Source organism: Chiloscyllium plagiosum, chromosome 2 (genome assembly GCF_004010195.1).
Source record: "Chiloscyllium plagiosum isolate BGI_BamShark_2017 chromosome 2, ASM401019v2, whole genome shotgun sequence".
NCBI lineage: Eukaryota > Metazoa > Chordata > Chondrichthyes > Orectolobiformes > Hemiscylliidae > Chiloscyllium > Chiloscyllium plagiosum.
Genome location: NC_057711.1, coordinates 25,142,088 through 25,168,406, shown reverse-complemented (window position 1 = coordinate 25,168,406; position 26,319 = coordinate 25,142,088). Strand labels below are relative to the sequence as shown.

Here is a 26,319-nt window from a genome sequence, read left to right as displayed (position 1 = left end):
CTGCAATCTTCTTCCTGACCTCTCCGCCCCCACCCCAGTCTGACCTATCACCCTCACCTTGACCTCTTTCCACCTATCACATTTCCGACGCCCCTCCCCCAGGTTCCTCCTCCCTGCCTTTTATCTTAGCCTGCTGGACAAACTTTCCTCATTCCTGAAGAAGGGCTTATGCCCGAAACATCGATTCTCCTGTTCCCTGGATGCTGCCTGACCTGCTGCGCTTTTCCAGCAACACGTTTTCAGCTCCTATATCTTACAGTCTTACATGTAATGAGCAATAATCCCTGTCAACAGGCCTCTTGCCACTCACTGGCAAAAATCTCATCTGGATATCTGGAATTTAGTTGGGAAATGCAACTTGTTACTCCTAACATTGAGAAAGGCCTCACTCAACTTCTTACATGATTCTTCTAAATGTTTCAGTGTAGCCCATATCATTCAGGGCCAGGGAAAATCCCGCCATGATGTTCAATATCAGCCTTCAAAATCTAAATGGGTTCAGCAGAGCTCCTCAGACTCCCAGAGCAGTGGTGCAGGTTTCTAGTTGATAAGTGCAGGTATGTTAAAATTGCTTCCAGTTTCACTAATAATGTTCCATTTCAACTATCCAAATTTAAAAACAATCAGGGTTAAATTGGACTGTCTCATTGGACTTGCACATGAGACACTTTACATGAAATACCTACCTCTGCTATTCTGTTGTTAGTAATAAGCTGTGCTTGTAAATTCACTAATGCCTTTAATGTTTGCAAAGAACAGAATAAATCCAATTCAGACAATTACTGCGCCATCAGCCTACTCTTGATCATCATTAATGATTTTGTTGACAGTCCTATCAAATAGCACATACTCAGCAATAACCTGCTCACTAATAAAAACTGAAAGAACTGTGGACGCCAGAAATCAGAAGCAAAAACTGAAATTGCTGGAAAAGCTCAGCAAAGTCTGGCAGTTAAAGTTTCAGTTCCACTGACCTTTCTTGAGAATGTTCAGTTTGGATTGTGTCTCAGCCCAGACAAGGACAATACAGCAGAATTTCACAGGCTAAGTGAAAATGATTGCTCTTGAAATAAAGGCAACATTAGATTGACTGTGCCATCAAGGAGCCCTGGCAAGGCTGCAGTCATGGAAACCAGGGGAAAAAATCTCTAATGGCCAGGTCAGGCCTCAAAGGAAACTGGTTGTCATGGTTATTTGGAGCCTAGCATGTCAGCTCCAAGATATTTCTGCAAGAGTTCCTCAGGGCAATGTCCTACATTCAACCATCTTCAGCTCATGTCAACGATTACTCTGCTGGCAGAATACTTATTTGCTGATATTGCATATTGCTCAGTTCATTTGATAACTCTGCAGATAAGGAATTAGCATGTGCCTCTATGTTCCAAGATCTGGACAACATTCAGGGTTAGGCTGCTCAGTGGAAGGTAACATTAGCACCACACAGTGCCAGACAATGACCGTTTTCACCAAGAGGGGATCTAACAACTTCCCTCCAATATTCAGTGTCATTGCCATTTCTGAATCCCTCATCAATATCCTAGTTATCTTCATAATATCTTCAGTTCTGAAGAAGAGTCATACCATCCTCGAAACATTAATTCTGTTTCTCTCTTCACAGATGCTGGTTTTTCCAGCATTCCATGTGATTGTTTCAAATTTCAAAATTTTCTGTGGTATTTTGCCTTTGTCAATATCCTTGTGATCACCATTGACCAGATACTTAACTGCATTAACACAGAACATATCAGAAGCTGGGTTTTCTAGTAGGAAGTGGCTTACCCATTTTTCCACGACCTGTTAATCTATGGTATGATGGAATGGATGAGTGCAGCCCCAACACCATTCAAGAGGTTCAACCTTATTCAAGACAAATTGACTAGCACCTCGGTCCAGCACCTTAAAGTCATACCTTCGACTATTAATACACCCTAGCACAACATGTAACATTTTCAGGATACACTGCAGGCATTTTCCAAGGCTTCATTGGTAACACCTCAAAAACCTGTGAACTATTCCACTCAAAAGACCAAAGGGAACATGTGCATCAGAACATCACCACCTTGAAGTGCTCCTCCAAGGAGGACACCGTCCTGATGTGGGACTATTCTGCTCCGTTCCTTCACTGTTGTTGGGTTAAGATCCTGGAATTCGCGGCTACAAGCTGTGGAGATGTACCTTCACCATGTGGACTGTAACAGTAGAGGCTCACCAACACCACCTCCTTCCTCAAGGGCAATCAGCAACAGGCAACAAATACTGACTTTGTCGGGAATATTCACATCCCATGACTTGTATAAACAAAAGGTAGACAGAAAAATCACATTTCATTATATTAATGTGTTGGCTATTAATACAGCATGACTGTGAAATAATAATCGTCCTTTCAATAATATATTAAATTACCTGGTCTTTGTAGTTGCTGGGTTTTCGAATATTGAAGTAATCCTTCTCATCAGCAATGACATTATCATCAAGAGAGTTCAAACTGCATTCGTAACATATTACATAATTGTTAGTTTTGGCAAAGTGATAAATGAAGCAATTTTAATGATCGACTCCAGTTTCTGATTTTGAAAGAAATGAAAATATAAACCTTTTCTCATCCAAACAAGCTTCATTGAAATAGCTGCTTGCCTCACTGAAGAGTGTTTTATTCCAGATTGGGTTGGATCTGAAGAAACATATAGACCAGAATTATTTCCTTATAAATAAACTAACAGTTAAAAGGCACACCAATATCGGAACATCAGTGCAGTGCTTTACATATGGCACCATTGGTGGAGTAAGAATGCTTCTGGTCACTGTTTAACAGCATTGTGAGTGTGTTGTTTCTCTCTGTTCTTCACTTCTACTAAAGCACAATTTTTCCAAAATACATGGAAACCGCCCCATGAATAAGGGGGTTTTGTAAATCCACCAGCAGAAATTGAATTGAAGCAGGAGATTCAGTGCCAATTCTTCACTGATTTGTCCAAATACAGCTACAATATTGGCACCTAACTGCAAGGTGGAAAACAACAAGGGCAGCACGTGCATGGACAACACCACCATCTGCAAGTTCCCCTCCGAGCTCCCACCTAGATGTGGAACTACATCATTGTTCATTCAGCGTGGTTACGTCAAAATCCTGAAACTTCTTTCTCAACAACACTGTGGGAGTGTTGGGAAACCTACTCCACATAAATCTCAAGAATACCAGAAATTTCTTAAATGTGGAGAACAAAACTGCATGCAGTCCTCCACAAGTGGTCTCACCAAACCATATATAAATGTATCAAAACTTGAATCCTGCACACCAATTACCTCACAATAAAGTCCCACTTGCTATCGGTTTTTCCATTTGCTTGTTCAGCCTGTATGCTAACTTTCTGCGCAACTTCCATGAGTAGACTAATGTCTTTTAGAACACCAACATGTAACAATGCTGCTCCTTTAACAATGTTATGTTTTTTGGGTTTTTTTCAGGATGTTGTAAAAACACAGGGTTCCAAAAAGTCTGGGTTTTCCGGCCAATTTGATTATTTTGAACAGATACTGCATTGGGCAAAAGGCTTTCAAGTTTAAAAAAAAGCACTTGTACAATGAAAGGGGAGTGGCCAGTTCTCCCAGCTCTGCTTTTCTCTGGTTTAGTTTGGTTTTTGGCAGTCTGGCTATACACTGAAAGCAATCAGGCAGTTGTAAAAGATGCTGGACTCAAAGAAGCAGGTCCATGCTGATCCTCCTCTCCCTCTCTGATATCTCTCCTGTAAGACCTTGTGTTTGACTTTACCTTTTGTGCCAAAGGATGTTTATGGGGATTGTTGCAAGTATTTGGAAAACATCTTTAAGTTGGGATGATCTGTTGGGTTTTCAGATTGGTTAAGTTACTCAGTATTCTGTTCTCTTTGTTTGTGTTTCATTCAGTAATCTTGTACATAAATTCTATTTTGTTTAAACCTATGTGGTTTGACCGACTGCGTCCCTCCCGGAATATCCACGTTATACCAGCTTAAAACACAAGCAAAGTTAGGGTCTGGGCTATTTTCTTGAAATGTTTTGTGGGGCCTGGCCTGGTCGATAACAAACTCTTAATAGTTTCTTTGCTTCACACATACAATGGATGCCCACAATTTTTGTTCCTTCATCTGTGTGGAAAATCTTGAGCGGTTTACCTGCAGTTTTAGAGTGAGCTAATTATTGCATGAGTATTGCCTCTCTTATTGTGCCATGTTGGAGTACAGACAATGTGGGTATTTGACTGGGTCCCGCAAATGTTAAAGTATGCATTCCAATCCCTATAAAAATCAGGCTTTGCAACTTCTTTTAAAAAGTGAAATTTAAGGTTTATAAACTAAATAGAGACTGAGAAGAAAGGTAAATTAAAGTAGGTTGAATTCAATTCCAAATTGTATTCAGTGAAAGAATTAAAGGAATGAATCTCAACTCCTAAAACGAGGCTTTTTTGAGAGGTTTCAGAGGTTCAATTAGCAAAAAATGTGAGAATGTGATAGTGAGCTGCTGTCTTGAACTGCCATAGTCCACATGCTGTAGCTACAACACCTATATTGTTATAAAGGGAGTTTCAGGACTTTGACCCATTGGCAATGAAGCGCTATTCAATATTATCAGTCAATTTGTCTGCCCATGCCCAAGAGCCTAACAAAAAATAATTTAAAGGAATCCTCGTTGTTAAAGCTGCAGTGGGTTCTTTTAGGTGTCATGGTGCAAAAACAGCATTCCATGCATGGAATATACCTCCGGCTGTATTCTCAGGAAAGATTGAAGGATAAAGGATTGGATTAACAGGGAAAGAGAAAGAAAGATTAAATACAAACCGTGAATTTTGGCATTTTTAAAAATTCACAAGCAGAGGAATTAGATTCCGCACAAATCTTCACATAGTTCTTGGAAAGACAGCTTGTTGGCAGACAAGCCAACCTAATTAGCATTAGGTTTTGTCTACCACATAACAGAGCAACATCAGGTATAAATTTCAATGGTGGTGATACCAGTATTGTCAGCCGTATGGAGATTTGCTGTTGGAATACAACAATACATTCCTAACGTTCTTCATTAAAAGGCCAACAACAAATCAACTCAAACAAGCCATGTTTGCAAAAACAAAAGTATTGTGATATGTTGTTCTACAACCTGGCAGTACTTGCTGAATAATCCCAGGTGCACTAATACCGACACTAAAAACCAAGTTAAGATAAGCACTTGAGCTTGTAATGTGGTTCATTTACACTTGTTAGAACAGCTTCATATGCGAGACTCCATTCTCTGCAAACTAAAGGAGTGCATTTAAGCTTACGTCTTTTTTCGAATTGCTTGGGATTTTGGGGAGGAGCCTATAGTTTCCCATCACTTTCTCAATGGCAATGCCTCAACCTGTCAGAGCTTACTTGAAAACAAATCAATCAACCCCCTTTCTCCTGTAATATAAATAGTTGTGTGTGATTGTTTGAGTTCTGGCATTCTTGTGTTTGTCAAGAGGACAAGACAAAAAAGCCTCGAAAACTTATCATCAATATTCAGATCATTGCATTGTCAATCAGTCTGTTAGCTTCCTCTGATAAAAATGCAGCATCCTGATGAAATTCACATGAAAGTTAAACATTGTGTTACTTAGGCAATGCTAGTTGCAGAGTGGCAGAAATCAGAAGAAATTTGTAGCAACTGGTGATATGCTGGGTATCTCTTCCTCATTCGAGGTTGCCAACTGGTTAACACATTAACCAGTTGTTCAAACACTGCTATTTTTGCAAAATCTGGCCCAGCAAGCTTTTGTCTGTCTGCTTGCTCGGATTTCTCAGTGCAGACTATCTCAGAACGTTTTACCCACAGAATCAATGCAATTAATCTTTCCCTTTACCCTTCAGAAGTGTGCATGTTTGTTCCAGGTACATCACCAATCATGGGATTACTTTTCACAGAGGTCATAACTGTGGCAGTCATCGCAGAAGCCGCTTTCAATTTATGTTGATAGCTGGAAAAACATGTAGAAATTAAGTCTTTGCAGATGTATAATTGACTCTTTTCATCATCACAAATGGTTCTTCTGATGCTTACTGAATAACTACAAAATGATTTATTTTAGTTCCTACATTGAATAAAATTGCGTTTGTATTAACTTTGCTAAAACACCATGGTTTTATTTTCTTTGACTCACAGATAGTACGATTTGTACAAATGATTACATTAAATACGTTCAGTGGTAGCCAATTCAGTCTCTTGAGCTTTCTGTGCCATTCAGTAGGTAATGTTTGTGCTTCAAATCCCACATTGAAATCTACTCTGAAATACCTTTGATGTTCCTGCCTAATTACCAGCATCTACCTCGACATTAAACATTTTCAATGATCCTGATTCCACTGCAAGAGTTTCCAAGTCATTCAACAAACAGAAAACAAAGAGTAGAAATAAATGGGCCATTTTCATATTGGTGGACTGTGATTGCTGGGTGCCCCAAGGAACAATACTTGACACCCAGCTGTTGACAATGGTTTAGACATGGGGACCAAAGGCAATTTTTTCCAAATTTGTGGATGATTTAAGTTAGGCAGAAATCTGTGTTGTGAGGAAGATGTAAATGTTTCAGGGGAATTTGGACAGGCTTAGTGATAGGGCAAGAAGATGGCAGATGGAATACAATGTGGAAAATTGTGAGGTTATTCACTTTGGTAGGTAGAACAGATAGGCAGATATTTCTTAAATAGTGAGAGTTTGGAGATGTGCAAAGCAATGTCAGTGTCCTTGTCACTAAGTCATTGAAAGCTAACATGTAGCTGCAGCAAGCAATTAGGAAGGTTAGTGGAATGTCAACCTTTATTGCAACAAGGAAAACAGGAATAGTGAAGCTTAGATTCAATTGTTTAGGAGCTTGGTTAGATGACACCTGGAGCACTGTGTGTAGTTCTGGTCTCCTTATCTCAGGAAAGATATTATTTGCATAGAGAGAGTGCAACAAAGGTTCACCAGACTTTGTCCAGGATATTTGGGATAATCCTGTGAAAAAAGCTTAGCTAAACTGGACCTGTATTCTTTGGAGTTTCAAAGAATGAGAGGTGATCTCATTGAAAGCAACAAAGTAATTAAACGGATAGACATAAGATATTTTCCTTAGTCTACAACCAGGGAAAAAACTTTAAAAGTAAGGACCGAGATACATAGAAATATTTTTACTCAGATGGCCGTGAATCCTTGGAATTCTGTACCTCAGAAGTGCAGCTCAATGCAATCACACTAATTCTTGATTATCAATGACAAAGTAAAATGGGGATAATGCAGAAAAAAGACTTTAAAATGTTTGACCAGCCATGTTTGTGTTGAATGGTGGAGTAGGCTTAGATAGAGCCATAGAGTCATACAGCACAGAAACAGGCCCCTTGGTCCAATGTGTCCATGCCAAACGGGTTTCTTAAACTAATCTACACCCATTTGCCTATATATCCTTCTAAATCTTTCCTATTCATGCACCTGGGCTGATTAGCAATAGTCAACATGGCTCTGTGCATGGGAATTCGTGTTTCTTGAGCTTTTTGAAGAAGAAACAAAGAGGATTGATGTGGACAGAGTGGTGGATGTGATCAAAATGGACTTAAGTAAGGTGTTCAACAAGTTAGAGCACATGAAATACAGGGAGAGCTAGTCATTTGGATACAGAACTAGCTCGCAGGTGGAAGACAGAGGGTGGTGGTGGAGGATTGCTTTTCAGACAGGAGGCCTGTGACCAGTGGTGTACCACAAGGATCAGTGCTGGGTCCACTGCTTTCCATCATTTATATAATTGATTTGGATGTGAACATAGGAGGTATGGTTAGTAAGTTTGCAGATGACACCAAAATTGGAGGTGTAGTGGACAGCGAAAAAGGTTACCTCAATGTACAATGGGATCTTGATCAGATGGGCCAATGTGCCGAGGAGAGGCAGATGGAATTTAAATTAGATAAACATGAGGTGCTGCATTTTGGAAAGGCAAATTAGGGTGGGATTTATACACTTGATGGTAAGATCCTGGGGAGTGTTACTGAACGAAGAGACCTTGGAGTACAGGTTCATAATTCCTTGAAAGTGGAGTCACAGGTAGATAGGTTAGGCCACTATTGGCACACTGCATGTAATTCTGTTCTCCCAGTTTTAGGAAGGATGTTGTGAAACTTGAAAGTGTTCAGAAAAGACTTACAAGGACGTTGCCAGGGTTGGATGATTTGAGCTACAGGGTGAGACTATTTTCCCTGGAGCGTTTGAAGCTGAGGGGTGACCTCATAGAGGCACGGTGGCACAGTGGTTAGCACTGCTGCCTCACAGTGCCAGAGACCCAGGTTCAATTCCTGCCTCAGGCGACTCTCTGTGTGGAGTTTGCACATTCTCCCCATGACTGCTTGGGTTTCCTCCGGGTGCTCCGGTTTCCTCCCACAATTCAAAAAAAATGTGCAGGTTAGGCGGATTGGCCACGCTAAATTGCCCATAGTGTTAGGTGAAGGGGTAAATGTAAGGGAAGGGGTCTGGGTGGGTTGTGCTTCGGCGGGTCGGTGTGGACTTGTTGGGCTGAAGGGCCTGTTTCCACACTAAGTAATCTAATCTAATAATCAAAACCATGGATGGGATAAACAGACAAGGACTTTTCCCTGGGGTGGAGGAGTCCAAAACTAGAAGGTATAGGTTTAAGGTGAGAGGGAAAAGATTTAAAAGGGACCTAGAGGGCAACTTTTTCATGCAGACAGAGGTGTGTGTATGGAATGAACTGCCACAGGATATGGTGGAGGCTGCTGTAATTACAACACTTAAAAGGCATCTGGATGGATATATGAATAAGAAGAGTTTAGAAGTATATGGGCTAAGTGCTGTCAAATGGGACTAGATTAATTTAGGATATCTGATCATCATGGATGAGTTGGACTGAAGGGTTTGTTTCTGTGCTGTACATCTCTATGACTCTGTGAGTTGATGAATGGCCCATTCCTTTGACCTAAAAGGGACACTTCCCTGATCTGGACTCAGCTGCAAATATAAAAATCCTTTACAAGTCAATTTGGACAAAATTGCTCTGGATCTCATATATTTCAATTAAATCATGCTTCACTCTTCACAGCTCCAGTAGAAAGAAGACCAATGTGTCCAATCTATCCTTATCAGTCAACTTACTAATTCCACGCATGAATCTCGTAAACATTCTCTGAACCTCTAATGTATTTCCAGCTTTCATTTAATAAAGAGACCAAATCTGCATGCAACATTTACGTTGTTGTCTGACCAATGCCCTGTGTAACTATAGTACAACATCCTCACGTCTATATTCAGTTCCTGTCATATGAATGGAGAGAATATCATTCGTCTTCTTTATTACTTGGTGCCTCTGCATTCTAACATTTTGTGACTAGATCATCTTGAAATTCTGCTGTAATTTTCTATTTAAGTAAGATTTTGCTTTTTTATACTTTTTGGCCAAAGTGAATTTCATTACATTTTCCCACATTATACTCTATCTGTCAGATTTTTGCCCAATCACTCATCCACGTGATGAAGTGACCTGAAGGTATGTTTGCTAAATTTGCTGGTAATACGAAAATAAGTTGTGAAAAGGATATGAGGAGGATACAAAGATAAATAGGTTGAGTGAGTGAGTGAGTGAGCGGGTGAGTGAGAAGAGATCTGGCAAACTGGGTACAACGTAGGAAAATGTGAAATTGTCCTTTTTGGCACGAAGATTTAAATTGAAGCACATTCTCTAAAAGCTCTGTGATGCAAAGGTGTACCAGTGTGCGCAGATCAGCAAGTAATAAGAAAGCAAATAGAATGCTATTATTAATTGCAAGAAATTGAAAACTGAAGTTGGGATGTGATATTTCTGTTATACAGAGTGACTAGTGAGAACACATCTGGAGTAGGATGCACAATATTGATTTCCTTAATTACAAAAAGATATAAATATGCTGTAAACATTTCAGAACATGTTTACCAGGTTAATATCAGGAATTATTAAGGGCTGATGAAAGGCTTTTCCTGTCGATTTTCCTGTTCCTCGGATACTGCCTGACCTGCTGTGCTTTTCCAGCACCACTCTAATCTTGACTCTAATCTCCAGCATCTGCAGTACCCACTTCCGCCTAATATCAGGAATAGGTAAGGTTGAAAGTATTGAGGTCTGGAAGAGTAAGGATCAATTTGATTGAAACACAGAAGATGCTGAAGGGTTTTGACAGGCTGGATGTGTGGCAGAATCCAGAACTACGGGTCACTGTTTAAAAATTAGTGATTGCCCTTTTAAGACAGAGACAGAAGCAATCTTTTTTTCTCTCAGAATAAAGATCAAAGAACAGGTTAGCACAGGAAGATGCCCTTTGGCCCACCAAGACTGCGACAACACATGATACCTTTCTAAACTAAATACCTTCTGCCACATTGCAATTTGTATCCGTCCAGTCCCTGTGTTATGGACCAGACCAGACCTGCCCCATCCCTCCCCCTAATTATTGTAAGGAGAGAGCCTATACCCTAACTTTTACATGTATTTAAAGGCAAGTGTAAGGCGCTGTATTTTCGATGTGGTTCGATTGGTCCACCACTAGGCTTTAATGAAAAAACACTTTATTCTTACTATACGTTAAAATACAAACCAAAATGGCATAACCTGATCTCTACTGAAATACTTAACAAGATAATGTATCATTTAACTACTAATCATCAACTGTTCCAAAAGTATGCTGAACCCCACAAAAATTGGCAAAAATGCAATTCAGCAAAACAGTTCTGGTTCTCACGTGCTGTCTCTCTCCAGTCCAGAAGAAAGAAACAGTCTGCCCCTTTACTTTCTAAGAGGAAGCTTCACTGTCTAAGACTTCACTTGAGTAGCTGAGAACTCAAACATTTAGCTCAGCAGTCAGCAGAGGCCTTCTCACTAACTGATGCAAAACAAAAAGCCTGCAAGGATCTGTATGAGCCCTGGTCCCGTCCACTCATGGTTCTTCTGTCTCATTTAAAAAACACCAAAGGAGAACACAAATACTGTTTACAAACTGCCTGTCTGAAGGAGATATGTCTGCACCACAGTGACAATGCAGTCTGCAAGAGATGATGTGGAGGTGCCGGTGTTGGACTGGGGTGGGCAAAGTTAAAAATCACACAACACCAGGTTATAGTCCAACAGGTTTATTTAGGAAGTACAAGCTTTTGAAGCGCTGCGTCTTCATCAGATAGCTACCTGACAAAGGAGCAGCGCTCCAAAAGCTTGTACTTTCAAATAAACCTGTTGGACTATAAACTAGTGTTGTGTGATTTTTAACTTTGCAAGAGAGACAGCACACAACACGTCTCTCATAAAGGCACAGTACTGTTACACCTGCCTATTCATGTAGCTGTCAAGATGCTTTTTAAGCATTGCTATTTTATCTACTTCTGCCACCTCTTCTAGCAGCACATTCCAGACACTTACCGCTTCTTGCATAAAAAGCTTTCCCCATTTTACCTTAAACCTATGCCCCCAGTAATTGACATTTCTATTCTGCCAAAAAGACTAAAAGTGTCCATTCCATCCATTATTTTTATAATTTTGCAAACTTTCATCATGTCACCCCTCAGCTTTTGATGTTCAAGTCAAAACATATTAAGTTTGTCCAATCTCCCTTTGTAGCTTAAACCCTCCAAACCAGGCAATATCCTGGTATATAATTTCTGTACTGTCTTCAAAGCCTCCATATCATTCTGGTAGTGTGGTGACCAGAACTGTATACAAATTCCAAAAATGGCTTAACTAAAGTTCTCTACAGCTGCAACATGACTTGATAATTTTTAATGTTCTATGCCCTGACTGATGAAGACAAACGTGCCATATATCTTCTTGACTACCTTATCCACTTGTGCTGCCACTTATGGACCTGTGCACCTAGATCCCTTTGTATGTTAATGCTTCTCAGGGTTCTGCCATTTACTGTATATCTCCCTCTTGCATTAGACCTTCCCAAATGCATCATCACGCATTTGTCCAGATTAAAATTGTGGTGGCGGGAGATCATGGCCTTGAGGGATTATTGCTCAACTATTAATTCAGAGACCCAGGTAATGTTCTGGGAATACTGCTTCAAATCTTGCCACGGCAGATGGTGGAATTTGCATTTAATAAAAACCTGGAATTAAACGTCTAATGATGACTGTGAAATCATTGCTGATTGTCATAAAAGAACCATCTGGGTTCACTCATGTCCTTTAGGGAAAGACACTGCCATCCTTACCTGGTCCAGCCTACATCAGAGCAACATCAATGTGGTTGATTCTTAAATACCTTCTGGGTAATTAGGAATGGACAATAAATATTGGCCTAACCAGCGATTCTGTCATCCCGTGAATTAATAAAACAAAAACAATGTTGTGAATAAAAACCAAAAGAACTACAGATGCTTTAAATCAGAGGCAAAAACAGAAATTGCTGGAAAAGCTCAGGAGGCTTGGTAGCATTTGTGAATTCTGGCCTCTCTCCACAGATGATGCCAGACCTACTGAGCATTTCCAGAAATGGATGTATGTTTGCTCGCTGAGCTGGAAGGTTTGTTTTCAGATGTTTCATCACCATGACGATATCATTTCTGGTTCTTTTTCTCAGGGGGTGGTAAATGGGATCCAAGTCAATGTGTTTGTTGATAGAGTTCCGGTTAGAATGCCATGCTTCGAGGAATTTTCGTGCGTGTCTCTGTTTGGCTTGTCCTAGGATGGATGCATTGTCCCAGTCGAACTGGTTTCCTTCACCATAGGAAATAATGTCACCACAGAAAATGACATCACCAACCCAAGGAAACTCAAACACATAAATAGAAAGTGGGCTACACCACCAGTGCTTCATCCGGAGGCCCAGTGAAGATATCACCTAATATGTTTACGAAACATCTGAAAAAGAACCTTCCAGCTCAGCGAGCAAACCTACATCCACAACCTCAACCTGAGCTACAAATCTTCTCAAAACTCACATTTCCAGAAATTTCTCATTTTGGGATGGTGAATAAAGTTGTGGGGATTCAGATTAATTCTTGCAATCAGATAATAATTCAACTGAAAGTAGGAAAACAATAGGAATTAAAGAAGATATGTCAGTGTGAGTGAGGTACAGAGTGGAATGTCCCAGAGTGGAATGTTGGCATCATTACCTGTTTCAAGTTTACTTGGGGGATTTGGCCCCTGACACTTCACACAAATTGGTCAAATTTACACCTGATTACAAACCAAGGAGATCACTTTGACTTTGTGCAACTATGTAAAACAGGTAACAGCAAACTAGCAGTCAATTTTACATCTCTTGTGGTTTTTTATTTCCATTGAGAGCAGATGGACCTTGATCAGCATGCAAACAAAAAAGACTTTTTATATTTATATTTGCAAACACACAATGCATACCTAGAACATATTTGTTTCCAGGTCAGTAGCTGGCTTACATCCAACACAGATTGGGCTTGACAATACAATTACAAACAGGTTCTCCCAAGTCAAATATCAGGTGTACTGATGTTGAGTTTCCTCCCATTTCACTGATTCAGGTCAGACCTAAAGCTTGGCCACTTGAATAAGAGGGCAATCACAGTAATAAAATCAAATCTCAACCTAATCCCACACAGCAGCTTCATGAGAGGGGGAAGAAAAGAGAAAGATAACCACACAATTGTCTGCACCTCCCATCTTTGTAATGCACAGGCTTGGAAAGCACAGTAAGCAATGTTAGTGAGTCATATCCATATTAAATTCTTTTTAGTGGGGTGAAATGAGTAAAACCTCTTCTAAAACAGAAGAAAAGTTCTTTTTGTTTCCCATATGAAGGAATTAACAATTCACTCGATAGTATAGACCTTGAATATTTTTAAAAAGAGAAATTTCTTTTTGAAGATTTACAGTTGCATCAAGAAAAATGCAAGAATAAAACGTTTCAAATGATCAAAGCAATTCATATTAAAGGAGAAAAGGGACCTTTTAGCAACCTTTTCTCATGTAGTATAAATTGTGATTTCTTTTCAGCAATCTTTGAACTTAACCATTCATATCTCTTAATATTTCCAGGTTATAATTCACTGCTGGCTCCCTCACCTCTTCAACATCTTTGTGAGAAATTATCATTTAACTAACATTTTTTTGTTGTTGTAAAAACGTACAAACATATGAGCTAGGAGTAGAATGAGACAATTCAGCCCGTTAAGGTTTCTCTGCCATTCAACAAGACCAAAGAAGGTGACCTCCGATTACAACGGGATCTTGATCAGATGGGCCAGTGGGCTGAGAAGTGGCAGATGGTGTTTAATTTAGATAAATGTGAGGTGCTGCATTTTGAGAAAGCTTATGCAATTAATGGTAAGGTCCTAGGGAGTGTTGCTGAAGAAAGAGGCCTTGGAGTGCAGGTTCATAGCTCCTTGAAAGTGGAGTCGCAGGCAGATAGGATAGTGAAGAAGGTGTTTGGTATGCTTTATTGGTCAGAGCATTAATATAGGAGTTGGGAGGTCATGTTGCGGCTGTACAAGACTTTGGTTAGGCCACTTTTGGAATATTGTGTGCAAATGTGGTCTCCTTCTTATCGGAAGGTGAAACTTGAAAGGGTTCAGAAAAGGTTTACAAGGATGTTGCCAGGATAGGAGGATTTGAGCTATAGGGAGAGGTTGAATCGGCTAGGGCTGTTTTCCCTGGAGAGGCGGAGGCTGAGGTGAGCTTATAGAGGCTTATCAAATCATGTGGGGCATGGATAGGGTAAATAAATAAAGTCTCTTCCCTGGGGTAGGGGAGTACAGAACTAGAGACCATAGGTTTAAGCTGAGAGGGGAAAGATATAAAAGAGACCTGAGGGGAAATGTTTTCACACAGAAGGTGGTGCATGTATGGAATAAGCTGCTAGAAGAAGTGGTGGAGGCTAATGCGATTGCAACATTTAAAAGGCATCTGGATGGGTATATGAATAAGAAGGGTTGAGATGGATTATGGGCTGGGTGCTGGCAGGTGGGACTAGATTGGTTTGGGATATCTGGTTGGCATGGACAAGTTGGACCATAGGATCTGTTTCTGTGCTGTACATTCCTATGACTCTATGATTCTGTGACTATCATGGTTTATCTGATTATAATCCATACTGCTGCCAATCCCTGGTCCCCTTCCCAATGAATTGGTTATAATCACTTACCTTTGTCTAATACATACAGGGACAAATGCAGCCAAAGTAATTGAAATTATGTTGGCACCTGCTAATATAAAAATCACTCCATACAAAACATTTTTGTTGTCAGGTTGCTGGTGAGAGTCGTTGGAACCCTGGTATGGAAGAGAAATTAAATTATTTTCCAAAAGGATAGCAGCTCTAGAGTTAAAAATGCAGTATAATGAGAAATGAAAAACAATTAAAATTTAAATTCACTTACCACAATTACCAAACCCATGTCAATAAGCTTGGAAAGCACAGAAACATTTTGTTCTAGCTGTCTGAAAACAAAGATACTTAGATCATTCTCACGAATATCGAATGTTTCTTAAAAATTCTGAAAATTGCACATGTTGATATTCAGAGACACTTGGGTGTACTCATACATAGATCATAAAAAGCATGGAGACACAACAATTAGGAAGTCAAAAAGGACTTTTCCTTTATTGTCGAGTTTTTAAAGCATGGAAGGAGGCCATTTAGCCCATCAAGTCCATTCTGGTCATCAAACATCCATCTATACTAATCCCAGCACTTGGTCCATAACTTCTTATGTTCTTATGTTCCCATTACAGTCTTGAGCTGAAGGACTGAATTCTGGGAGTGAGGTGAGAGTAACTGTCATTGACATTAGGGCAGCATTTGACCGAGTGTGGGATCAAGTAAAATGGAATTGAATGAGAATCAATGAACAAACCCTTAATTGCTTGGAATGATACTTAACATAAAGATGGTAGTAGCTAATTATCTCAGAACATTATAATATGAGAAAACTGGAGTAGGGGCAAGCCACCTAGCTTTTCAAGCCAGCTCATATATTCAGTAAGCTCCTGGCTGCTCTGTCCATGGTCTCTTAGCTTCTAAAGTGGCCCTGTATGTCAAATGAAAATCTGTCTAACGCAAACTCAGCCCCAGCATATCACTGCAGGAGTTCCTCAGGGAATTTTCCTAGTCTGAAGCATCCCTAGCAGCTTTACCAATTACCTTCCCTGCAACAAAAAGTCAGAAGTGAGAATGTTTGCTGATGATTGTAGGAAATTACATTTCAGAGGTAACTCCTCAAATCATGAAGCATTTCAGACCTGGAAAAATGGTGCACTGAGAACAACCTAGCCCTCAATGCCGGCAAAACCAAAGAACTCATTATTGACTTTTGGCGGGGTGTTACTAATGCCCCCCTACACATTTACAGCACAGAGGTGGAACGAATGGAGAGTGTCAAGCTCCTGGGAGTGGTCATCAACAACAAACATTCTTGGGCTCTTCATGTGGACGTACTGGTTACAAAGGCCCAATAACATCTCTTCTTCCTCAGGCAGCTGAGGACATTTGGCGTGACAGGGAATACAGTTGCCAACCTTTATAGGTGCGCCATCGAGAGGATTCTGTCTGGATGTATCACCACCTGTTATGGCAACTGTACCACTCAGCATCAGAGACAGTTACAGAGAGTGGTGAACCTGGCCCGGACAATCGCAAAGGCCAACCTCCCATCTATAGAATGCATCTACTGGGCCCGCTGTCAAGGAAAGGCCACCAGCACTCTCAAAGATCCATCCCACCCTGGCAATGTTTTTCTACAACCTCTAACATTGGGGAGAAGGTATGAAAGCCTGAACACATGCACCAGCCAGTTTCGAAACAGTTTCTACCCTCCTATTGTTAGAATTCTGAGTGGACTCACAAACTCTTAGCATTCGCCTGTACCTGTGTTTTGGTTTTTGCTGCTGTTTACCTATTATTTACTTATCTATGCTATTTAACTATGTGATCTGCCTGTATTGCTCGCACTGTGAGCTTCTCACTGTGACTCGGTACACGTGACAATAAATTCAATTCATTCATTCAGTCAATCCATACTGATGTGCAGTATATCATTGTTCTGTCTCTGTTCCAAATCCTGGAACTCCCTTCCAAACCTCACTGTAGGTCTATCTTCAACAGATGCTCTCAAGAAGGCAGCTCACTTCCATTTTGTCCACAACACTTGGCGATGGACAATAAATGCTGACCTTAGTAGCGATGTTCATATCCAGATAATTAACATGCAACACAAATTTAATGCAACATATTCCTCATTGAAATTAAATTAAAATTTTCATGCCATCACTCACCTTCTTTTGTGTTAGTACTCGGCAATGTTTTCTTTGTTAGAATTAGTTTCTTGTAGGAGTGATAGAAACAGTCTTTTTTTGTCATTCTAATTTCTAAACATATATTAGTTTATCTTGACAATTAAGAAAAGATTTGTTGATTCTCCTTTGGAAGTTTTGATGTACAGTTGTGACAGGTATCTGTATCACTCTTAAGGTAACTTTAGGACAGATGATCAGCTGGTTAGCAGTCAGTGTAGCCAGTTACAGGGAGGTCTAAATGCGGTCATTAACAGTACAAGTGTTTCAGATCAAGAGAACTGTTTGGTTCGGGAACTCAGATATCATTGATCATGCATCTGATATGCTCAGTTTACATTAAAGATATAAGTGGAATAGATAACCCTGTCACCCAAGGGAGTACATCAAGTTAATGCTCCAGAAACTATCAATGCATCCTGGAAAGAGCATCAGCAGTATATATATCACCACATAAATATGATGCAGAAGAATCAAGACTTGTACATGCATTTTTCATGAGCACAGGACTACTCAAAGCACTCTATAGTGAATTTTTGAAAGTGAGGTTGTTCATGTAATGTGGTAAATGCAGCCAAGCAGAAACTCTTGCAGAACCGATGGAGCTAATGGGAGATTAAGGCCAAGATCCACCTGCCAAGTGCCACTAGCCAAGCGAAGGATGTCTTTAGCAGGCTGGCACTGGCTGTTGCTAGTAACACACCCAATGCCTCAGATTGATGTGCAGACCTTGCATAGGTGAGTGATGTGGGAAAGGATTGGCTGGAAGTGGGTCCCAGGAGAAGGGCTGTCAAAAGAACAGATAGGAACATGCCTGGCAGAGGGCAGCCCTATTCCTGATGCCTTAATCAGCCACTGAATGCCTTTGAGCAGCAGACACCATCCTCACCACCTCTAGGACCCCACAATCAAACATGCCAAGGCTGCTTGTCACAATCTCAATGTGGCATAACCCACACTGACCGCTGAGTAAGTAGCAGAAGGATAGTGGCAGGACTGTGGCTCTGTGGGCTTTCATTCACCAATTATGGGCCTGAGTTGGTGGTGAGATGAGATATAATCAGGGTTGAGACAGGAAGGTGGCAGCTCCCACTCTCACCCATCACCTTCCTATCTGATTAAATCATCCTGCCGCTGAATTGATCACAGAGCAATGGCAGGATTTCATGCCATTTGTGCTCAGCCACATCTCACAGTCAGTAATGAAATGATGAAAAGCATTCAAAAAATCAAGGGCCTAATACTGAGGCATTTCAAAAAGCCAATATGTCTAGAATTGAAGCAGAGATCAGCAGATTCCAGCTTTGATGGAGTGGATGTTTAAGGTAGCAGCAGGAGTAGGCCATTCAGCTCCTTCAACCTGTTCCACCATTCAATAGGATCATCTGTGGCCTAACTCCTTATAACTGCCCTTGGTCTATATATCTTAGTATCTTTGCTTAAGAAGAGTTTCTCTATGTGGGAAAGTAACAGTGAAGACAATGATAACGAGATGGAAGTTTTAAACTGAGGGATACACATTGACCAGGACACCAAGGAGAAGCCCTCAGTCTTCATCACATTCTGGCAGAAGGTTTATATGTCCAGTTGAGAAAGCAGATGGGAGCTTGTTTTAATTTCTTGTCTGACAGATGGTACCTTCAACACTGCAGATACTCACAGTACAACAGTGAATTATTAGCAAGATGATATGCTCAAGTCGCTGGAGTGCTACCAATGAGCCATGGGTAACAAGGTCACCTAAGATTTGAGACCTTGCTGTTGAAGAAGGCAGGATTACATAGATGGAGACCTAACTCATGAAAGGTACAGGACATTTATGAAGGATCGGATGCCAGTAGAGCAAGAAGGATGGTTCTGTTAGTTAATGTTGAACGGGGGACCCAATAGCATGGATGACCAATGTTCAGGAATGATTTGGAGATGCCGGTGTTGGACTGGGGTGTACAAAGTTAAAAATCACAACACCAGATTATAGTCCAGCAGGTTTAATTGGAAGCACACTAGCTTTCGGAGCGACGGGTGACCTTATAGAGGTTTACAAAATTATGAGGGGCATGGATGGGAAAAATAGACAAAGTCTTTTCCCTGGGGTCAGGGAGTCCAGAACTAGAGGGCATAGGTTTAGGGTGAGAGGGGAAAGATATAAAAGAGGCCGAAGGGGCAACTTTTTCACACAGAGGATGGTACGTGTATGGAACGAGCTGCCAGAGGAAGTAGTGGAAGCTGGTACAATTGCAACATTTAAAAGGCATTTGAATGTGTATATGAATAGGCAGGGTTTGGAGGGATATGGGCCGAGCACTGGCAGGTGGGACTAGATTGGGTTGGGATATCTGGTCAGCATGGACGGGTTGGACCAAAGGGTCTATTTCCATGCTGTACATCTCTATGACTAAGTCAGGAGAATTGGCAGAAACAAACAGAAATAATCATGGGAGATTTTGATATATATTTACACGCACACCAGAAAAGTCAGATGGGCAAAGATAGCTGAGATGTGGAGTTCACAGAATGTTTTCAGGATGCTTTCTTAGAACAGCATGTTCTAAAGCTGACTGGAGAACAGAATATGCTTGATCTAGTATTGTGCAATGAGATAGGAATAATTAATGATCTCAGTGAAGGCACCCCAGGTCACAATGACTGTAATATGATTGAAAGAAGCTTTCAGTTTGAGGGAATGTGCTGAGGCTATTTTTTTCAATTTTAAAATGGGAATTATGCAGCCATGAACGTAGGGCTGGCGAAAGTGAACTGGCCCATTAGATTAAAGTTGGGTCAGTAGAAATGCAGTGGCAAATATTTAAAGGGATATTTCAGAATAAACAGAATAGATATGCTCCAAAGGGTCAGAAAATTTCCTAGGAATGGATGCACCATCCATAACACAGTAAGACTGTAAGACACGGGAAAAGTGTGCTATTTAACACATTGAACCTGTTCCACTATTCATAGATGAACCAACTATACAAGGAAATGTGGTAGGTCAGAAGGTTGGATGGAATATGTCAAAGATCAAATAATGACACAATCTCCCCTATTGCACTGAGCAAACAAATCTATAAGGAAAGACGTATTAGAATATATGTGAAAGCTAGCCAGAAATTTAAAAACAGATAGAAAGTGTTTCTATGTATGCCAGAAAATAGTTAACAATGTGAGTGTTGGTGCTATACAAAATGAGGCTAGAGAATTAATAATGGAAAATAAGGGAATGGCAGCAGGTATTTTGCATTGGTCTTCAGTACTGAGGATCCAAATAACACCAATAAATCAAGAAATGGAAGGGAGGGAGGAACTCCAGAAAGTCAAAATAATTGTGATAATTTATGGGCAGCACAGTAGCTCAGTGTTTAGCACTATTGCCTCACAGTGCCAGGAACCTGGGTTTGAGTTTGCACATTCTCCCTGTGTCTGTGTGAGTTTTCTCCAGATGCTCTGGTTTCCTCCCATAGTCCAAAGACGTGCAAGGTTAGGTGAACTGCCCATGCTAAACTGCCCATAGTTTTCAGGGAAATGTAGGTTAGGTACATTTGTCAGGGGAAACGTAGAGTAATAGGATAGGGGAATGGGTCTGGCTGGGTTACTCTTTGGAGGGTCGCTATAGACTTACAGTCATAGAGATCTACAGCACAGAAACAGACTGTTTGGTCCAACTCATCCATGCCGACCAGATATCCCAACCCAATCTAGTCCCGCCTGTCAGCATCGGCCAATATTCCTCCAAACCCTTCCTATTCATATACCCATCCAAATGCCTTTTAAATGTTGCAACTGTACCAGCCTCCACCACTTCCTCTGGCAGCTCATTCCATAAATGTGCTACCATCTGCATGAAAACATTGCCCCTTAGGTATCTTTTATATCTTTCCCTTCTCACCCTAAACCTATGCCCTCTAGTTCTGGACTCCCCCACCCCAGGGAAAAGACTTTGTCTCTATATCCTATGCATGCCCCTCATGATTTTATAAACCTCTATAAGGTCACCCCTCAGCTTCCATCGCTTCAGGGAAAATAGCCCTAGCCTACTTAACCTCTTCCTATAGCTCAAATCCTGCAACCCTGGCAACCCTTTTCTGAACCTTTTCAAGTTTCACATTTTTCCGATAAGGAGATCAGAATTGCACGCAATATTCCAATGTCCTGTACAGCTGCAATATGACCTCCCAACTCCTGTACTCAATACTCTGACCAATAAAGGAAAGCATACCAAATGCCTTCTTCACTATCCTATCTACTTGCAACTTCACTTTCAAAGAGCTATGAACCTGCACTCCAAGGTCTCTTTGTTCAGCAAACCTCCCTTGAACCTTACCGTTAAGTGTATAAGTCCTGCTAAGATTGGTTTTCCCAAAATACAGCACCTCATATTTATTCTTTCAATCATATACCCAGACAATAGCACTGTCCTATTCCTCTACAAAACACTGCTCCATGTTAAATTAATACTTGTGGCTTATATTTCAATCAAGAGACATACCTCAGTAAAACATAATCGAGAAAGAACACACTCTACTCACTACTGCAGACTTACTGCAAGGCCACGCTTAAAATGCCCACTTATTTGTTTCTGTGCTGTGAACTCTCCCAAATAGTTTCCTCTAAGATCAGTTGTGAATTTCACTATTTGTTCATTTTCCCAGACTCATTTCCATGTCCAGTGCTACATGAATTGGGCTGAATGGCCTGTTTCCACACTGTAGAGATTCTATGAATATTCTATTCTATGAATCACAAGAAGTGATACCGAGTAGATTGGTGGAGCTGTGAGCTAACAAGTGCCTGAGTCCGAATGAACTTTATCCTGAATCCTAATAGACTTTATCCTTGGGTCTTTAAAGAAGTGACAAGTAAGTTAATTGGTGAATTGGTTTTTAACTTTCATAAACTCCCTTGTTTCCAGACAGTGCCATTAGATGGGAAGATAGTGAATATAATTCCATTATTCAAAATAAGATAGAGTCAGAAAGCAGGAAATGGCAAGACAGTTAGCTTAGTATCTGTCATAGAAAAAATGTTAGAATTTATTGTTATTCAAATTACAGTAGGGCACTTAGATAACTTGAAGAAAAACAGGCAGATTCTACATTGTTTTATAAAAGGAAAAATTTATGTGAAGGGAAATTCATATTTGAACCATCTGCTGGAGTCCTTTGAGGAGGTGACACATGTTGTGGATAAAAGGGAACTAATGATGGACTGTACTTGGATTACCAAAAGGTATTTGACAAATTGTCACATTAAATGTTATTGCAGAAAATTAAAGTTGTTGGTGTAAGGGGTAGAATATCGCCATGTTTAGATGCTTGGCTGGCTAACAGGAAGCAGAAATGGGCATAAGTGGGTCTTTTTCAGGTTGGCAAGGTGTAACAAGTAGCATGCTGCTCCTACGCCTACCTCATTTATTCATCTAAATTAGTGTAAACAACAAGGGCCAAGGAAAGACTTGAACCCAAATAGAATTCTTTAATCACGGAAACTAACTCCCAACCCATTTGACCATCAGTCATTTCGATTAGACACAGCATGTCTAGAAGCTTTCAATTAGAGAAGTGTTTCATTTTTAATGCAACTTTATACCTAGGTGATAAAAAATGCATTGAAGGAAACAGAAAATACACAGCAAATCTTGATGAGGATAAATTTTTAACAAGTTCAAGAAATTGCAATAGAAGAAAAGAAGCAATCATTTTGTAGTAATGTGAACAGACCTATCCAAAGGAATACAACTGAAGGATACTTGGGTTGAATCACACAATCATTAGGGTACAGAAAGAGGCCAGTTGGCCCATTGCATCTGTTTTGACTACACGAATGAACATTATGAATTTGTGCCATTTCCTTGCCTTTGTCCCAAACCCTGAATATTATTTCTGTTGATATATTTACCTTGAAAGTCTCAATAGAACATGCTTTCACTACATTTGCAGACTGTGCATTCCAGACCCAAACCACTCACTGTATGAGAAAGTTCTTAATCTCTCAAAACAATTACTTCCTTTTCAAATTATGTTAAATATGTGCCCTCTAGTTTCAATCCTTTAACAAGTGGGAAGTTTTACATCATCTATTCTATCAAGGTCTCTCATGATTTTGAAAACTTATCAAATCTTCTATCCAAGCAAACTATGCCAACTTCTTCAACCTGTCACCATAACAGGAGTTTCTCATGCCCGGAGTCATTCTTGTAAACCGCTCCTGCACATTCTCCAATGTGTTGATGTCCTCCTGAAGTGTAATGCTCAGAAATGTGCATAATACTGCAGTTAAGGTCGAGGTTCAGCATAACCATCTTGTATTCTATGCGTTCATTAATTAAGCTTGGGAAACTATATATGTTATTAACTGTTCTTTCTAACTTTCCTGCCACCTTGAATAACTTATGCACATATTTATACAGCTCTCTCTGATCCTGCACATCCTTTAGAGTAGTATCCTTTTTCTTTATACTGTATCTCCATGTTCTTTCTGCAATAGTGGATCACCTCACAACTCATTGCCACCTATCTGTTCACTCCACCAACTTGTCACTGTCCTTTAGAAGCTCCTTATCGTCCTTCTCACAGTTTACAATCTTATAAATTTTGTGTCATCCACAAACTCTGAAATTGTCCCCTCTACACCAAGATTACGGTCACTAATATATATCAGAAATCCCCGGGGAAATCCGCAACTAATTGTCTGCTTCATTGAGCCAGGTCTCGGTTAGAGCCACAACATCATGTCACATAGTAATCTGGGCCTATAATTTACCACTCTTATTTATGATACTCCATGTATTTACATACATGCACTGTACTCCTGGCTTAGAATATTTATATTTCTCTCTTATTCTAGTTCCATCTATTAACATTCAGTTCTCTGTTCTAGTGCTACCTGGCTCTCCCAGCATTTTGTGCACCCTGGTATTCCTCTCTGATATTCTCTCCAGATTTGCAACAGCCCTGGTGATTTAGTTTAAAACCCCTCCAACTGAACTAGCAAAACATCCTGCAAAGAACTTGGTCTGGATTTGCTCATATGAAACCCATTTGACTTTTATTATGCCATTTCCCCAAGAACCAGCTTCAGGAAATGAAAGTCGTCCCTCCTGAACAATCTTTCCAGCCATGTACTCATCAGTCCTGTCCTCTTATTTCTTGATTCACTTGTACGTGGCACTGGAAGTAATCCATAGGGAGGTCACACTTATCACTTTTGAGCACTTGCTTGCTAACATTCTGCATACGTACTGACTGCCACATCGCCCACCTTATCCAAGTGACTGGTACCAAAGGTAAATCACAACTCTGACCAATTACTCTCCCCACTGAAGAATACCCTGCAGCTGCTCTGAGATATCTCTGCTGGCATCAGGGAGGCAATGTGCCATCCTGGAGTCATGTTCTGTGACCATAGAAACACCTATCTGTTCCCCTAACTATCAAACTCCCCGCCACCACTATATCTGCACTTTTCTTCATTCCTTCCTGTACAGCTCAGCCATCCTCAGCGCCATGAGCTTGCTGCTGTCCTCGAACAAACCATCGCCATCATCTGCATCCAGAAAGAAAAGCCCACTGGAGAACAAACTGACTGCAGTTGATGCCCGCCCTCCTTGCTTGGTTCCTCTTAGACTGCCTGGCAATCACCCATTCCCAGTTGGCCTGCAAGCCCTTCTCCCACCTTAAGATTCGATCCACACTGTTTTCTGCCTCACAGTTGCATCAATGTGACTCCAGCTGGCACTCAAACTCTGAAACCTGGAGCTCAAGCTTCAGCAGTGATCACACATCCTATTTATGTGCTTATCTAAGTCACGTGAAATTTTCCACAACTCCCCACATGCCACGTTCCTCATAGCCAAGCTACTCTGGTGAACCTTGAGAATATTTTTGAAACTGTAAGTTGAAAGTACATTATTCACTCTTCATCAGCTCTTTGTCCTGCTTATACACATTGGCTTTTCCAGGGTGAGAGTAAGAATTAAATTGTGATGGCCTCGTGGTAGACTATTAATCCAAAAACTCAACTAATATTCCCCAGACCTGAGTTTGAATCCTTGCATGGCCGATGGTCAAATTAAGTTCAACAAATAGGAGAACAATAGAACAATTGGGGAAGGGGGGACAGAAGGTCAGTGGTTAGCACTGCTGGCTAAGAGGGACCCAGGTTCAATTCCATCTATGGGTGACTGCCTATGTAGACTTTGCACATTCTCCCTGTATCTGCATGGATTTTTCCAGGTGCTCCAGTTTCCTCCCACACTTCAATGACATGCAAGTTAGGTGGATTGGCCATACTAACTTGCCCATAGCATCCAGGAATGTAGAGGCTTGGTGGATTAGCCACCGGAAATGCAGAGTTATGGGGATGGGGGTGGGATGCTCTTCGAAGGGTTGGTGTGGACTCAACTGGCTGAATGGCCTGTTTCCACACTGTAGGAATGCTATGAAAAATCTAGAATTAAGAATCTACTGATGACCATGAAACCATTACCAATTATCGGAAAAATCCATCTGGCTCACTAATGTCCTGTAGGGAAGAAAATCTGCCATCCTCACCTGGTCTGGCCTACATGTGACTCCAGACTCATAGTAATGTGGTTGACTCTCAAATGCCCTCTGAAATGGCCCAGCTAGCAGCTCAGTTCAAGCACAGTTGGGGATGGGCAATAAATGCTGGCCAGCCAGCAATGGCCATATCCTCTGAGTGAAATAAAAGAAATTCCGACAGACCCCCAAGGAACAAAGAAGGAATCCTTTCCACCTGACTCTGTGAACCCAATGAAACACAGAGACTAGGATCAGGAGTAAACAATTTGACTTTTCAAGCCTGTTTCACCATTCAATATGATCTTGGCTGATTCTCTATCTGTATGCCATATTCACATTTTCTCCCCTTACCTCTTGATGAGTTTCAAGTCTATCTCTATATTGAATATATTGGGGTGGGCTGGGTGAGGCTGTGTTCGACAGGGTTGGGGGTGGCCTGGGGAGGGTGTTGGACAGAGTTGGGGGTGGGCTGGGAGGGTGGTGTTGGACAGGGTTGAGGGTGGGCTGAGGCGCG

At 40.8% G+C, this 26,319-nt stretch overlaps 1 protein-coding gene across 7 annotated transcripts in view; it reads right to left on the bottom strand.

Moving 5' to 3' along the window:
- Positions 1 to 26,319, bottom strand: part of LOC122557672 (cadherin-related family member 2-like) — a 156,600-nt gene that overhangs the window by 6,057 nt on the left and 124,224 nt on the right. For 6 of the 7 annotated variants that reach the window (XM_043705509.1, XM_043705516.1, XM_043705533.1 and 3 more), the window contains 5 exons: positions 15,357 to 15,417; positions 15,122 to 15,249; positions 5,855 to 5,968; positions 2,594 to 2,671; positions 2,404 to 2,485 (listed from right to left, as the gene is read on the bottom strand). In XM_043705509.1, the coding sequence (XP_043561444.1) occupies positions 2,404 to 2,485; positions 2,594 to 2,671; positions 5,855 to 5,968; positions 15,122 to 15,249; positions 15,357 to 15,417 (463 nt within the window). Of the gene's footprint in view, positions 1 to 2,403; positions 2,486 to 2,593; positions 2,672 to 5,854; positions 5,969 to 15,121; positions 15,250 to 15,356; positions 15,418 to 26,319 lie in introns of those variants that run through there. The other variant, XM_043705560.1, reaches the window with a different exon arrangement.